The following is a 16,872-nucleotide window of genomic DNA, read 5'->3' on the forward strand; positions in this document are numbered from 1 at the left end:
GCCATCGGGGGTATGAGACATTTCAGGCTTTCGCCTTCAAAGGCAAAAGGCAGGGATGCTAAACAAGATTACCTTATGCTGGGAGTTGATAGCGTAGTCTGGAAAATGATAAGAGAGAGACGAAAGAAAGACTCGGCGAATTCACGCACGCACAACCACGACGGACTCCACAGACAGAGGTCTTCCCAAAGGCCAGTCTCTTTTAAGAAACACAAAAGTTCCTTTACGGCTTTGAATGCCGACGAGCGAAGGGCAGCGCCTGTATTGACAGTGGCCAATCATCCAGTCGTCAGAATACATTGGAGTGTTTGTCCTTCTGAATGAAGTTGAGGAGAGTGCTACAATTATTGCCCCATGTTCTCTTCGCTTCCCCAGATATCGCACTGAGTAACTTTCGGTTATTTCAATTAGTGTAATGTAGTCCCCTTCAAAAAACACAAGGCCATGCAAGCTTTAGTTCCCTTGAAGTAGAGTAGTAGAGCTTTCGTAGCGTTGAGCATAGAAGAGCGCATGGGCCAAGGTCGCACATTCTGATGTTCTGAGAGTGGTGTATCATATAAGCAGCTGAGAATTGTTTACAGATCACATCGTTGAACATCGAACAACGCAGAAAGGGCCTAATGCTATACGCAATGTGCAATAGCTAAGACTTTACGAATGTGCTCTAATGCAGATACACAAATGTTTCAACTTAATAATCATTTCCCTTCTGTAAGCTAGTTTATTATAACTGTCGTACAGGAGATCGGTGTAATGCAATGTCGTGATCGCCATGCCTCTGAAAATTTTCTGTCTCCACCTCGCAGACCTGAGAAAGCACGTATCAGCCTGAGACAATCAATTAAGCGGGGCTATCAGCAAGGATTATATTCTATGAAATGCAAAGCTTGTTCTACCCGCGCACTAGCACAGAACAATCAACACGTTCAACTACTGCTTTGTTTCAAAATAGCAACAGGCCTGCGCGGCACACCAATCACAGTCACAGCTTAAGCTGGAGGAGCGGCTCCATAGGAACTCCATTTTCGGCAGCACGCGCTAGAGGGTCTTCGCGGTGACGCCTCTTTGCGTCGTTTTAACTAGAACGTTCCTCCCGGCGTCGACGGCGAGCTATAGCGCTTGTGCTGCTCTCTGCACAGCGGTCTACTGAGCCCGATGTTGCCTGGTTGTAGCCTCGCGCCAAGCTCGGGAATTCGCTTCTTCAGCAGTGGTTCGTAACTTGAGAGGAGGCGCCATAAAGTGCACCGAAGAGTAACCACAGGTATCTAAACTACGCGGCGCGAATATTACATCGCCTCACAAATGGCACGATTCGGTGCTGATGCTGCTGCTGATGGTGATGATGATGACGACGATGATTTGTCTTCATCCCCCTTGAAACTGGGCGGTGACAAACAGTCACCTAGCATGCTTGAGGTAATCAGGTATGCTGTATGCGTTTTTCATTCTAGTATACTTGTATAGATATCCTTAATCTTCCTTTTTCTTCCTCAAGACAGTCCATCCATTTTTTGGTCAATCCCCCATAGTAGATAGGAGCCACATATTTGATAGGAAACACAGACTACCTTGTACCGATACCTCGGCAGCTGCTACGTGTTGTGCAACCTGACGTAATAATGTGCAACGGCAATGCAAATTGTAGAGTGCATCTCACATTGCGTGACAAAGAGCACGATACTGTGCTAATGATGATGGTAATTATGAATTAGTGGTTCCCCCTTCGAAACGGGACGGTGACAAATAGTTCCCTAGCCTGCTTGATTTAATCAGGTATGTCATACGTGTTGTTTGTTCTAGCATTTTTTATTCATCTCCTTAGTATTGTTTTTCTTCCTCACGACAGTCTAACTATTTCTTGGCCAATCCCCATAGTGGGTTGGAGCCTGACGATAGTTGCAATGGAAACCGGCAGCGGCGGTGGCCAACACCACCAATCAAAATGGCTGGAGAAATGAGCCCATAGCAGCTTACGCTGTAAAATTGCAAAGAACGTACGCAAATGCAGTCAGGCTCAAAAGTGCAAAAGATCATTTGTCCTTTAATCGACACGGTTTCTGAGAAGCGTAATAGGAGTGTTGTCGGGTTGATGGAACTCTGCAGATCAAGGACTAAAAACACGATTTAAAAGCACCTGTCCTACGCTCGGAGCTCTGGAAATGGCGCGAGGAACAAACTGCCTGGCTCAGTGACGCTCAAGTCAAAATAGCGGCCTTTAAACTTGCGGCCTTTAAACTTCGCTTTGAGACGACGTCATGGTTAGGCAGCAATAGAATATTGCTTCGATACGTTCCGCGCTCGCAACCAGCAGCTCGCACGGGATTCGCTTGCAGCTCGCGTTTCTCCGCAGCAAAATGTTGTACCGACGCTCTAGGGCAGCTGCACCCTTAAGTAACGAAAAGCATTCACGCCTCCGCGGAGGTTTTATGGCTCCTTCCCAGCTCTCTCCCTCCAGCTGACCTGTCAAACGCGTCTCGCTGACGGCACACGCACGGCGTCGGCTGAATGCGCGCCGCGCGAGGGTGTCCAACTGTGAGCTCGACGGGCGTAACACGCCGGGTTCTGCTGCGCCGTTCGCCGAGGCGATTCGCATGGGAAAGGTAGGTGGAGACGCCCCCACGTTGGATGTTAAAGAGTGCGTCCTGATAGCTTCACTGCGTCGTTAACACTTAGTGCAAACTTGCTTCGTCGGAGCTACCTGATGGTGGTATAGTTTTCAGGATATGGGTCGGGGCTGGTCGTCTCGACGAAAAAAACTATGCGCATCGTTAACCATTTGTGCATATGCAAGCCTAATGCATGCTTGTTTCATACGCGAGCGATGATCAAGACGTTGCTTCCCTTGTGAGACGATTCCTGCGATCCCGTTTAATTGCAGCGCCTGACTTTTAGTGAAATTCGCCAGCTGTCTTCCTCTTTCCGTGGTTCGAACTTCCAAGTATTATTAGCGTAACATTTATCACGCGCAGTCCTTGTGAAAGGCACAAAAGCCAACGATGGCGTGACTGACGCTTTCACAGAGCGGAGCAACGAGTCCCTGTAGTATTTATTGCGTTCCATTTCCTGTTGGCCATTGTAGAAAGTGTTTTCGCTCTTTAGAGTTGCAGGGTTCTACAGACGTCGCAGAAAGCATGCGTTATAGTAAAACAAACTTGCGGGGCTATCACTTCTCTTTTTTTAAAAATAGTCCAGATTGCATTGCACTATTCTTAACGAGATGAATATTGTATGGTTTTTAAGCATAAACGTTTATTGTGAAGACAAAAATGTGAGAAATCGTATGTGCACTTAGTTCCAAAACTGTCACCGAGTGTTTATTTTTCTTGTACGATGTTCCTCTGCCTTTTTAGCATCAAGAAGTGTCCTGCCAGGAGTACCTATGCACTCTCCTTTCTGTAACCATGAAGAGATGCCTTCGAATGCAGCACAAGCCAGGATTGTGGTGTTGTTAATATGTCTTGTAATAGGGGCCATCCTTCTCTACAAGCGCCAACAACGGCAGGAACCATCAGCTAAAACTCCCGTACGCCGAGCTCCGGTGACGAAGACCCTGCCGCGTCTCTACCATCGGCCTAAGGATTACATCATACTCCCTCCAGCCATTTGTGGCAAGCGTTCGGTGAGGGACCGCGTGAATTTCTTTGTTGTGGTCGTCTCGGCGGTCGGCCAGATCGAGCAGCGTCAGGCGATACGGAAGACCTGGGGGCGTGACCTGAAATTCCGAAGGAACAACAGCTTGGTGTTCCTCCTGGGAAAGGCAGGTGACCCCGAGCAGCAGCGACGGGTTTTTGAGGAGTCGGGCGAGCATTTCGACATCGTTCAAGGTGACATGTGGGAAGGGTACAGAAACCTTACGGACAAGTCCGTGCAGGCGCTGCATCTGGCAACCACCCACTGCCCCGAGGCGTCATTCCTGCTTAAGACCGACGACGACACCTACGTCAACGTTCCTAAGTTGCTAAAGCAAGTAGGTAAATTACCCAAGGACGCCATCTATGGCTCCATACACGCCAACAATTCGCCCATTCGTGACCCGTCGATGAAGTGGTTCGTCACCTACGAGGAGTACAAGCCTCAATCCTATCCCGATTTTGTCAGCGGGTCGGCGTACGTCGTGGGCGGAGAGGTCATTGCCCGGCTGTACGCTCAGACAGGGCGCGTGCGACCGCTCTCGCTAGAAGACGTGTATGTCACTGGCTTGTGCGCTGAAGCAGCTGGGATACCGCGCATCGACTTACCGACCTTCAACTCCGAAGACGTGTCTTCGGTGTGTGACATGCGGAATATGGTGACTTCGCATTACATGACGCCAGAGAAAATGTTACAGTTCTGGCACGAACTACGAACCGCTGACCTCAAATGCAATTAACGAATGTAAGCACGTGAGTGAGCAGTTACTGTATGGCGCTTTTACAGGGTACAAATAAGGGAACTTAGAACAAAACAAAAAACAAGATTTCGTCTCGGTATCTGAAGTAGATAATGCTGCGGCAGTATTTGGTTGCTTGTCTTTCTTTATTAACTCATGACCTTGCAATCATTTTGTGCCGTTGCGTTTGTGCCTACGCAGTCAAAGCAAGAAAGAAAATCTAAATACCATAACGAGACTTTTGCAGCAATCGTAAGCTTTAAAACCACTTGATTATTTGGAAATTTTACATTTTGTAAAACTGGAGCAAACTTATTGCGGCATTTTCAATCCACGATCTACCTTAAATTTGCTTTATCGTACACTGAGGTTAGGATTAAGAAAGATGTGTCGTTTTATAAATATAATAGCATTCTAACTTGTTTCCTTTACAAATAAAGCTCGTTATCCATTTTTAAGTATATAACGTAGCAAAATTTATTTATGGTTTGACACTGTCGATTATCTCGGAACAAGAATGCGAGCATGGGTGCAGCCAACCATTCGACGCATTTTTTTTTAACTTGGCACAAAGGAATTGAGCATTTATTGAGAGTTTCACATGTTTACCGGCTCTTTTTCGCAGCACGGGAACCTGCAGAAAGAACTGATTAAAAAAAAAACGGGACCATGAGTTAGAATGTGCACGATGGTCCTGTGCGCAGGAGGAGACTGCAACAAAACAAGAAAATGCGGGCGTCTGATGAAGTGTGCACAGTTGTCACTCATTTATTGGGTTCCAATTCTAAAAGCCACACTGTGACCATGACAGACCCCGTAGTAAGGGTGCACACTGTTATCGTATTGCGCAGGTGTAGCATGCAACTTCTTCAGCAGAAAATTGGACGCGGATCCAAAACAAGAATGTCAACCCACTGAGCCGATATGGCGAGTAACGTTGTCAAACGAAATTATTACAAACAACACTTATTACGATGTAGCGTACCCTATTTCCTCCGTAGACATTCGTTTTCATTGCGCACGGTTACTTATTGAGGATTTACCGACTCTATATTAGTAAACTGATTATTTACGTGCGCTGTCCATCAGGCTGACTAATTTAATTGAGTGAATGTTGAATCTGTTGGCATACCTGTAAGTACAAGATGCATTTAACCTTAGTCCTATCGGCCATGTCATGTTGAACATGCCGGTTCACGTGACGTTGCCAGAGAGCAAGCGGCCTTGTACTGGGCCAATGCTTGGCGTTGAGGCCAATAACGATCCCCGAGTTCCGGCGGTTTCTGTTCTGCTGCAGAATAGCCCACGTGTAACAAGTTTATCAGTCTATGCTGCAAATTAATCATTTTATATAAATCAGTTTCTTCCCCTTGAACCCAAAACAGTCGTTTTCCGAGTGTTGTATAAATGTACTCGTCGTTAATACATATTTGCAAGCCAAGATACTTCAATACACCTGAGTTACCTTCTGCTGATTTTAAAGAAATACAACCTTGTTGCTTAGTTACGCATTTAGTAAGGTTCTTAGAATTCACATGCGCAGTAAATCTTATGTATCCAAACAGACATTTTGCAGTTATAAACAAATAGAATAAATCAGATGCGCCGCTGTTGAAGTATCAAGCATGATAGGATGATTATTTTGCAATTAACCAAGTAGAGATGTGTAATACACGCGTTAGAAGTATGAACTGAGTATCCCGGATGATTGCTTCTTTTGTCATCGGCACCAGTATGCAAAAATTGTTGGGAGATTCCCCACCGAAATTACTTTCTTCACAGACATTAAGAATTGTGACAGCATTGCTTGCCTCAATGTTTTTCTATACTGGGGTCGCTTTTTCGTGCGTGGACTGTACTAGTCAATGCATTATGCGCCATTTCTAGACGGCAATTGCTTTTTTTTCTTCTTTGCTCACGTTTTTATTTCTTTATTTTTGCAGCAAGTTATTTATGGGTTTTGGCACTACTGAAAATCAGTGGTTTTAGTTTTGTTATGTCATTTGCAGTTCTTTTTGTGTGCATGTAGTGTGCTGTATATTCTAGATGAGCCCTTTATTCTACAATCTAGATCTCATATTTCTAGAAACATTACTTTTATGCTAGAGTATACAACTTATAGTGCTTTTACTTCGTGTATGTTCTGGCGTATAACTAAAACCAATCTTCAATCTGCGTCATTGTGTCATGTGCCATTCTCTCTTTAATAGTTCGGACTCCCAGCCGATCGTCCGGATTCCCAGTCGCATACTTAAGCAATGCCGACCTCTCATATGATAGGCGTCAGTACATATAGGTGTAGCATAAATCATAAAATCGCATATAACGCATAAAATCAGCCCACAGGCAGCACGTTTTCTACTATCACTATGTGAGTTGGTATTCATTGCACGAATAAACATTTGCATCGAAGATGTTAGTGCAACTATAAGCGATCGAAAAGGTTATGTGCGGGTTTTCCCGCTCTCTTTCGTGAGGCAAAAAAAACTGCACCGAGTTGAAATACAGAAAGGATTGGGGACATCTTAAGGGAGACGTGCGGGAGAAGATGGAAGAGTGTGCATTAATTGGAGGCTAAATATAAATTGCTGTAAACTCATTTATTGCGTCTTTAGAGGCGCTCTGTAAAAACAGTATAGAAAGTTTTCCTGGTGTCCTTTGAGAACTCAATGTCGCAGTGACATTATAGAGAGTCCTTTTTTTTAGACCATACAAATTTTTCATAAAGAGGTAATGACTGACGAGAGTAATGAACGTGGCGTATTGGCAGACGAGTTTCTATAGACGAGGTGAATATACTTTGCCGCTAATAACGAAAGTTCCAGAATACTAATTAACAAAAATGTATTATTATCTTTTTTTATCAGTGCCTTGGGGGCTTACTCTACATGACATATTTGGAAGCAGTCACGTTTTAATGCACACTGATCTTTTTAAACCTCGAGAATCGCACACAATTCGAAATATCCATCGGCGAATTACAAAGCTCAGTCGAGGCGACATCGAGGCCGAGCGCGTTCAGCTGCGGGTCGGGCTGCAACAGCCCGCAAGGAAGTCTGGGGCGAACGTTTGAATGGTAGCACATCGTGGCAGATCCCGACCCTGCACGCGCTGCACGTGTTTGTCAGGCAGGACGTGCCGTATCAGTAGCTGCCGCGACTGACCGAGAGAGAGAGAGAGAGAGAAAGAAAACTGTATTGTCGCTGAGTGGATTGCTGAGCCGTGGCATCAGTCCAGGCCGCCTTTGTCAGAGACGTTCGGTTTTTTCTTCGCGCTTGCCGTCACGGGGCTTTCCTGTCCGATATGATAGCGGGGCAGCCTTTTCTGCGCTCTCGGTGCGCTCGGTTGCGATATTGACCGGATTTGCCGTTCAGCTTCGACGATCAATATCGCTAATTTGAAAACATGAGGGTGCATTAACACGTGACTGCGTTCAAATAAGCCGGTTAAACGACTGCTCCTAAGGCAGTAAAGAAAAAAATTATTAATCTTTGTTAAGTATTTTTCTGAAGCTCACATTGATAGCTGCAAAGTATGTCCACTTCGCCTAGAAACTTCTCTGCGATAACAGCACGTTCGTTGCGCTTATAGAGATTTTATAAAAAATCTGAACGTTCTAAAGAACACCCTGTATTTAAAGATAAAGAGAGCGAGGGGGGGGGGGGGGGTTGAATGATTGATGTGGCATAAAGTGCTTAAAGGGTGCGAGTTTATTACTGTCTTTGTTACTGTTTATTGAAAATTCGCTTTCTTCCCCCCAGACGCGTTATTCGCTTGCCTGGTAACCGAGGAGAACAAAACGTGGCACCTAGGTTCACTTTTCAGTGTAACGGGAGTCATGCACGATCAAAGCCAAGTCGGTGTGGGTTAATTATAGCATTTGCAGAAGTTTCTTATAGAAGATTTTAACATCTCTATATAAGCACGTTTTACGGACCACATAGAAAGTTTGCCCTATGCCCTCAAATAACTGAATGTTTTTTTCCCAGTAAAAATTTGAGGGATTAGGGCGGAATTATGGGTGATTCGTGTGTCCGTTTCAAAAGCGTAGTTTAGTTACACGCTCTTCAAGAAAATTGCTTATGCAAGAGCCTAAAAACGTTACACAAACGTTATACACACTTTTCTCCGGTTTTCTTGTACAACCGAGTGCAACACCGAGTTGGCATTTGGTAAAAATACAGGGCATGTAACGGGTAACGTACGGTCAAAGTTTAAAGTTGCTGATAATTACTGGATGTTTGTTTTCTTCGCAGTATCTTCAAGCGTTGTGCCATGCGCACAGAATGTGTCTCTGCCCTTGGTGAACTAGATGTGGCACTATAGTTTGCATTCAGTGAAAATAGGTGGACGGTTCCTGGTGATGTGCAGGGACATATTTATTTGCATGGTGTAATTACAGCCTTTGCAAGAAGTTACTTATGCAAGCTTCCCCGAGCGTTATAGATTTGTTTCACAAGCCGCATACAATATTTGTCCCCTGTTCTCGAAAATCTGACAACCGAGTTAGTTCACATGGAAGCCACGTTATGGCTCCTGTGCCTACTGAGTTTAAGGCATGTGGGTTAATTACTCTTTGCATTAAATTACTTATTAAAGTGTTCGCAATCGTTACAAAGACGTCCCGCATAAATTTCTCGGTTTTCTGACACAACCATATCTGGCACCAAGTGGAAACTTCAGCGCCTCTTAACCTGCCAATAATGGCGGCGGTGGTATTGTTTGTGCAGTCCATGCAAATGCACATATTGGGGGGCGTCGACACAGTGATGTCACTAGGACGTAGGCGATGTTTGGTGCTTGTCGAGAAAAAATTCTGAGTTACATCTGGGCAGAAGTACGACGTTTAAGATAGTGGCCTGTGTTTATTTTTTTTTTTTCATGCGAAAAGATTATGTGCCAAATTACGCGAAAGTCCGTCGTAGTTTTCAGCATGACCGAAAGATGGTACCAAAAATGGCGACGGCGCAAAGAGTGAAAACACGTCAAAGAAGGCTCATATTGACGTCAGATTTCTCAGGGAAGTTCTTATAAACTGAGTAAGTTAATGGCTTTCAATTTTTTTTTTTGAAATTTTGGTTATGTGGGAATCTGACCTGGCCTCCGGGGTGCGAGACAAACAGGTTTTCCCCTACGCCACGGCGGATTCACAGCTCGGGCTGGTTAAAGGGGGACCTAGTGCGTGCGTCATTGCACGTATCACGTCGCAGCCATCTGGTTGACGAAAGCTATGGCCTCTTCCGTGCGTCATTAAACACGTGATGGCGTAGCCAATGGGGATCAAGTGGCGCCTCGTCATGAGTGTGCAACATGAGCGCGTTCGTGACTTTCCGAGGTTTACAAACGGTATAATGCTATCTTAAGTGTTCCTAATGCTTTCTTAAGCAGTCTTAAGTGTGTCTGCCGATTATATTTTTTCACTCGTGCGCCAGTGGCCTCCCTTACGAAAATTCCATACCTACTGTTGTATTTCTATTGACTTTCTACTTCCTTCATAATAACATCGGTTGAGGTATATTTGAGTACCATGTAATATTTTTGCAAGGGCGTAAGAGCTGATGGAAACTACTTTGCCCGCACGTGCGATGCGACAAGACGTACCCACCAAACGTCTCGGAGAGCTAGTTAGCGCTGGCGTGAGCTATCTAAGCGTCTGATTTCGGCCTATGGGTTAGAGCATCGGGTTGCTTTGCTGTGATAGTGAGGTTCGATCTCACGATCCGGACACGTAGCTTTATTTTTTTTTCCAAACTTTGCTTACTGTGGGCTGTTGCTGCTGGGTGCTTATTATAAACTGATCACACAAAAAAAAATATTCAGTGTTGATTTAGCGGCAACTGCGAGAGAAAGGCGTTAGCATTACGTCGCACCTCTCTGAAGTCTCGGATCCCTGATTTAAACCACGTTAGCCGCATTGCAAAGTGTTGTTCAGGTACGCACTCGGCCCACGTCCTGCCTCTTCGACGAGCGAAGCGCAGCTGATGTGGTTCCAGAGCAGACCGCCAACACACACACACACACACACACACACACACACACACACACACACACACACACACACACACGCACACACACACACACATGTGTTATATATATATATATATATATATATATATATATATATATATATATATATATATATATATATATATATATATATATATATATATATATATATATATATATATATATATATACCTGATCGGCTTCCCACTTTGGCACGCATAACGCTTACGCATTGAACAAAAAGCGAAAGAATTACATGTGAGATAGTGGCACGGCTCGATCTATTTCCTTGAGCCCAGAGGAATTCATGAGGATGGGGAAGCTTTCCAACTTCACTGCCGCTACGGTGCCACTTTGAAAACAGGGTCGTCCTTGCATAGCCGCGTTTGGCGCAGTACAATTTTGTCAAATGCGTGTCATCGTTCGCAAGGCAGAAGAGACTTGGGTTTTTAAAAAAACAACGCCCTGCTTCTGAAGCGCCCGCTAACAGGCCACTCGAACATGAACGCGGTCCGGGGGCGAATCTTTTTTGGCAGCCTTTGGGATCACTACAGTCACGGTTGCCGCAACGTGCAACTGCAAGCGGTGTTGCGTAGCTGCAATTTTTCGGTTGGATTCATACTCCGCCCCCCCGTGCACTGTCATCCAGCGCAAGTGGTGACACGTCAACCCTGTGTTTAATTTCCCCCTTCCCCCTTTCCTCAAGCAATTAATATCTAGTGAGGAGCAGTGGGAGGCTGCCTTGCGCAGCTCCAGGCCCGATCTTCAGGAGGCCATCCTGGAGTGGGCTGAGAGGATAAAGGATGCCTACTTCAAGTAGTTCCTCCTCCCACCCTCTATTCCATTGCCCCCGTCCCTTTAAAGAGGGATAAATAAAGTTTTTCATCATCATCATCCCTGTGTTTTGTTGTTGGAAAGCGGCTCTTTCGTCATGTTTGGAAAAATAAATGAATAATGACAACAATAAAAATGAAGAGCTGCAACTGGGCGCGCCTGTGTTATTGTCACTTCTAATTCCGACGGCTGCTTACTTAAAAATGCTAAATAATGTTTTTTTCTTTCTAGCTATAATGCATCTGCTGCTTTTCGTTCTATGTAGCTCCACACAGAAGGTGTATTGTGCCTTTTGAAGGCACAAGAACTGCGTGAGAGGCAATGACGGCAATTGCGGCCTATGTCTTGTACACTGCACCCGATATTGGTTATCTAATTATTTTTTAAATGTTTTTGCGCCATCGATTCAGAGAAAAACGAACCTTCATATTTAGAATTCCCTACTCCAGCACTTGTCAGTATAAGCCTTGTCTCGTTAACCTGCTGTCTTTTTTCTTTCTTTACTCTTTTTCTCTCTCTCAGACTGCATGGAAGTCTGTGCGATATTTCTTCTATACTATAAGAACATTGTAAGTGCAGGTTAATTGCTTTTCTCAGCTCTCACTCTCTGATTTTACAATTAAATCTGGGAGCAAATTTGTATCCTCGTAAGCATATAAACAACTTTTCTAGCGACCATCACAGTGCTTCAACCGCTTAAACTTCTTGCCGCACTTCTTGCTGGACTGCAGCGCCATCCCGGGACTCCGAGTAAACCTACAGAACTTGTTAGTCTGGAAACTTGCCGTGGTGTGGCTGTTCATTCCTTTGAACCGTCAAGCTCAATGAAGGGGTCGATAAGAGTGCTCTGCAAGGTTTTCGAGTACTATGACTACTGTAGCGCAGCACTTTAGTGGCAATAAATTGAGGACACTGAAATCGACCTCCTTGAAACAGCTTGTTTTCGCACCTTTCATTTTGTCCACTGCTTTGTAAAGCGCTGGCAGATCTGTAAACCTAGGATGCTCACTGTTTCATCCCTCCATGTATTCAGCGGTTACCATCTATACGCTAGAGACCGCGGATTGGTTTCGCCCACCTGGGCGCGGCGATCTCGATCACTGCTTTCACGGAGATTCTCATTTTTGTACCCGCTGCTCAGCGCGCGATGCGTGCTTTTGAAGACGGCAATAACCGCATCCAGGCTTTGTATCAAGCAATATATACCGTCAAAGGCCAACCTGTCGCGCGAAAATCGAATCCTCACGGACTCGCGGGTTAAGCAGAAAATTAACAAAATACCCGCCTGTTTAGTCAGAACATCATTCAGTGTAGTTGGTCCTTTGCGCAAATTTACGGTCTGCATTTGAACTGCTCTGCTAGGCCCGGACAAAAGATGCGCGCAGCGAAATCGGAGTGAAATTGTCGGAGCTTCTGCGCGTTGAGTGAACCCGCAGTCATGAAAGTGCATTACGCTATGTTCTCAGTCATACCAACCTATTTGAATACGAACGAGTGGGCGAATTGGGGAAACGTGCGCCCGAATGCGGAGAATAGTGCATTCAGTTTTGTCGTCACGACATTAGAAACATAGTACGAAGACTGTCAGGGAGACGATGCTCTTCGGCATGGTTCGATGAAGATGCCGGACGTTGGCGGAAGTTATGTGTATACGTGAATTTAAATGTGAAACGTGCAAACTTAGTTCCGCAGCTTTCGCTTTGCTGTGCCTATAATATTTGAAATTTCTGCTCGAAATTGACCGTGCAAGAGCTTCGTTGTATGGGTGTGGACCGGCGCACAACGGTGTTGAGCGCGAGGCTCACCACTGGAAGCGCCGGCTCTGTAATCATTCTTGCGCCGAAAGTGGCACCACGTGACATCACTTCGCCACGGCTGGTGCGCAAGCGGGGATATTATCTCGCGATTTACCAGCCCTATAATATTTAAAGGTACAATAAACATTGCTTTTTGCAGTTGAATAAAAGTGATTGCCATATTAGAACAGGACAAAAGTACCTCGGGGCCTAGTACACGGTCTTTGTTGCGCTAACCACGGAATGTCGCCAGCCAAGGCCGGAATTCGTTCTTGTTTTGGTGGGATTATTTGCTTAGAGTACAGCGACAAATCCTGCTCTATATGAGTAAACTGGTCACAGATTGTTTTCTACATTTTGAATAGGCTAAAGACTCATTCTTGCAATTTTGTTATCAGCAAGTTAACTTGTTGCCGAAGACTGTCAGTACTCTGTACGCTGACAAAGAAGTTAACTGTTATGTCCCGCTTTCATTGCTCAGCGTAGGTCGCTAATAAAAGAGCATTATATCCTTGGCCTGCGGTGTACCACCGTCGGCTTATGTCTGTGCCCCATTGGCTGTGAGACCCGAGCAATCAAGGTCACCTTGCCCACCTTAGTATTCTAGAAGAAACTCACTTGGGCTTTCCGTTTGTAGCTTATGCTTTGTTAGCGAGTTACAAGAATCCGGAAATAATTTATTCTAATTTTAAGCATTCCTTTAGTACAGTGCGACTTGCAAGTGACTGGCTTAACTCTGTTTTTGTCATTGCTTTGCTTTATTCGAAATCATTCATCTTGTTATTTGTTTCCTCTGTACTTCCCATCTTCCCTTCCTATGTTTTCTGTCTCCTCCTCCTTTTTTGAAAAGTAAACAGGGGTTGTGTTCCTTCCGGTAGTACTTGCCAGACTGTTTCTTGCTATTTCCACTCTTTCAAGCATATATGTTTTCACATGAAATAATAAGTGTCAGCCTTGTTACAGTTGGTCATAATGTTATTAAATTATTAGGCTTACTTTTTTTCATCAGCAAAACAAATAAAGGCGGCCTTCGCTACTACATAATACAAACAGGAGTAAAAGATTATGCGAGTTTCACAGCACAATATAAAAATGTGACAACTCCACACATGAGTTCATGGTTTCGTGCACTCCTGGCTTTATTTTAATTGTTTCTTTTTTTTTTGCAATATCGCGTTGACAGCGATATTGCAGGTAAGTTAGGTGAGGACGATACTTCTATAGCATAAAGTTATAAGAATAACTTAGCTGTCCATCATTGCACGTAGACGGCAAAAGAGGGCAAGCTTGTCTGAACCGAATGATTCAACTCAGGCATGTGCGTATGATGCCGTGAAAAAGTAACGAACTAAAATAACGCGAACGAATAAATGTCTAGCATATACGACAAGATTTCTTTCACATGTTCAAACGAACTAAACGCCGGACATTTAAGAGATATTTACTTGTTCCACGTACTTCACTGGCTGCATTATTCGCATATATCTGGCTTCATGTATTTAACCTGCTTTACTCTCGCGAATGCAACTTGTCATTTCGCGCGTCATACGCGCGCTTTAATACGCTTGTCATACGCGCGCTTTAATATTAGTCACCGGTAGTTGATGACCTTTGAGCTTCTGTAAAAGCTGCCGTGCTTTCTATTTCCTCGATAGTACGTACAGCTAAATCTGGCTCTTAATGGTACGGAGAAACTCCTCGTATTCCGATACAACGTATAAAACTTAAAGTTGAAACAAAGAACAAACACTGTTGCATAAAACTACTACAACTAACAAATTGCACTGAAGTAACGACGAAAAAGAAGCACGCGATGGCGCCGATGCAGACAGTCCGGCACGTGATCCAACTTTGGACGTCGTTCAGGCACTGGCGACAGGTGGCGTCGCGGTATCTCCTCGTCTCCAATCGCGTCCGTGTTGCTGGGCTGCATCCTATGTGCTCCAGCAAAGAAGACAGCTGCGCTGCAAACACAAGGCTCTAGGCAACCATCCATTGTCACCTGGGGACAATATTTGGACCAGGGTCGGGTGGTGGCCTTGAGAGGAGAGCTTTCATTGCAGTTAAGGACTTATTCATTAGTATGGATATGATGCTCAGAATATTAAGGACGATTTTATGCCCACTGACTCGCGTCCGTTGTTTTTTATTTTCTCTTCGTTTCGCAATGTTCTGGTCCTTGCGCGAGTGAAGGGGCATAGTACCACGTCAATATTATTATTATTATTATTATTATTATTATTATTATTATTATTATTATTATTATTATTATTATTATTATTATTATTATTATTAATGTAATTATCAATCCAATGCTATAATCTGCTGAGAAATCCCATGAAAGGGGCGTCAGTGGGGCCCCGTGTAATGGTTCGAGCAATGACTAGCATCGTGCAACTGTATACAGCTGCGTTAATTGTGTGCCGCTAACCATTCTCGAGAGAAGATCGCGCGCTCATCGGTGCGCGCACGGCAGCTATTGTTATTTGGCATTATTATTACTTGGCGTGTTCTTCTCTTCCTATTGACACGTGTACTTGTTCATCTTTCTCGGGCTGAGACTACGGGACACTACGGTGCAAGAAGTATTGCGAATGGATCACCTCGAAGCGTAAGCAGTGTAAGGGTGCGTCTATATCGCGAGCAGTTAGTGTTGGGTAGCACAGAAAAAGCTAGACAGAGAGTCAATTTTATGGAGTAAAGACCACTTCGCACCATCATCAGACCATGTTATAATTTGACTGACTCTTAGCATCCCATGGCGAGAATGCTGCAGGTTTAAATTATTCTAAAGTGTGTGTCCCAGCTGACAGTGTAACTGCTACTTCATTCCTAACTATACCAATATGATTTGGAATCAGTAGTAAATTGATCTGACTATCAAAAGAAGCCGCGAGACCCTATGTTTTAGTAGTAAGGTGGTGAGGAAGAATCACATTGGAAACATTGTAAACGAATGGAATGCATTACTCTCTCGAGGGCTGTTTTATATTCAAGGAAATTTAAGTGACCCATTTGCCGCTTCCGGCAACAAATTTCACAGCCTGAAGAGTGCTTAGTAGCTCTGCCACTGTAGATGACGTCTTGTTTGGCAACCTATAACCTTTCCGTCTTCGTGCGCTGTAATGCAAAAAAGCAGCTGTTGTACTAGCCTTTGTTGACAATGCATCTGTATATACAAAAGTGGAGTCCTCCTGCGACTTCTTCATATGTTATATAAGGTGTCCCAAAATTCACGTAAGATTTAAATTTTCTGCCTTTTGCATGTTAAAGTGTTGCCAACGAAAAAAAAAGACAAGACAGTGTGACAGCTGACAGTTCAGCGTTATTAAAAATGCGGCGCTAACTGAAAGAACAACGCGTTTCTATTGTTGAGCAATATTTTAAATATAATGGAGGCTTGGTAGATCGCCCGTTTTTTGTGATCGTAATTCGTCCCCCAGATAATGCGATTTAAATCCCTTGAGCTTCTTTCTTTGGGATTTTTTTTTAAATCTAAGGCTTCTGTCAACAAGCCCAAGACCACACACGCCTTGAAGGGTAAGATTGAGTTTTGTAACAACGAAATTCAGCCACACTTATGCAAACCGGTCATGGAAAATTTCAACAAAAGAGAGCGCACATGCCAGCAATGCCGTGGAGGCCATTTACCCGATACATTATTCCATACGTAGCCCTGTACTGTACAATGTATGAAGAAATAAAAAAATACAATTTTTAATCACAAACCTGTGTTTTTCATCGAAATTACTTATTGCGCGAGTTTTGGAACACCTTAAGCAGAAATTTGCCCTTTACAGATGCTTTCGCTACTTCCTTTCATGACCTGTACCTCGTAGCCTCACAGTAGAGATAATTAGCTGCCCG

At 44.3% G+C, this 16,872-nt stretch overlaps 2 protein-coding genes across 4 annotated transcripts in view; both read left to right on the forward strand.

The window, feature by feature from the left end:
• Positions 1 to 16,872, forward strand: part of LOC142582935 (beta-1,3-galactosyltransferase 5-like) — a 229,183-nt gene that overhangs the window by 156,153 nt on the left and 56,158 nt on the right. The gene's annotated exons all lie outside the window — the stretch shown is intronic.
• LOC142582936 (beta-1,3-galactosyltransferase 5-like) lies at positions 2,416 to 6,544 on the forward strand. 3 transcript variants are annotated; one of them, XM_075693084.1, is made up of 3 exons: positions 2,416 to 2,600; positions 3,351 to 4,382; positions 4,995 to 6,544. In XM_075693084.1, exon 2 carries the CDS (start codon positions 3,380 to 3,382, stop codon positions 4,367 to 4,369), a length of 990 nt encoding a protein of 329 aa, XP_075549199.1. In that variant the 5' UTR covers positions 2,416 to 2,600; positions 3,351 to 3,379; the 3' UTR covers positions 4,370 to 4,382; positions 4,995 to 6,544. The 3 variants fall into 3 exon arrangements, with proteins under 3 accessions (XP_075549199.1, XP_075549198.1, XP_075549197.1); XM_075693083.1 differs by having other exon boundaries at positions 3,351 to 4,374; XM_075693082.1 differs by having other exon boundaries at positions 2,419 to 2,600; positions 3,351 to 6,544.

The sequence above is a fragment of the Dermacentor variabilis genome, chromosome 5 (genome assembly GCF_050947875.1).
Source record: "Dermacentor variabilis isolate Ectoservices chromosome 5, ASM5094787v1, whole genome shotgun sequence".
Taxonomy (NCBI): domain Eukaryota; kingdom Metazoa; phylum Arthropoda; class Arachnida; order Ixodida; family Ixodidae; genus Dermacentor; species Dermacentor variabilis.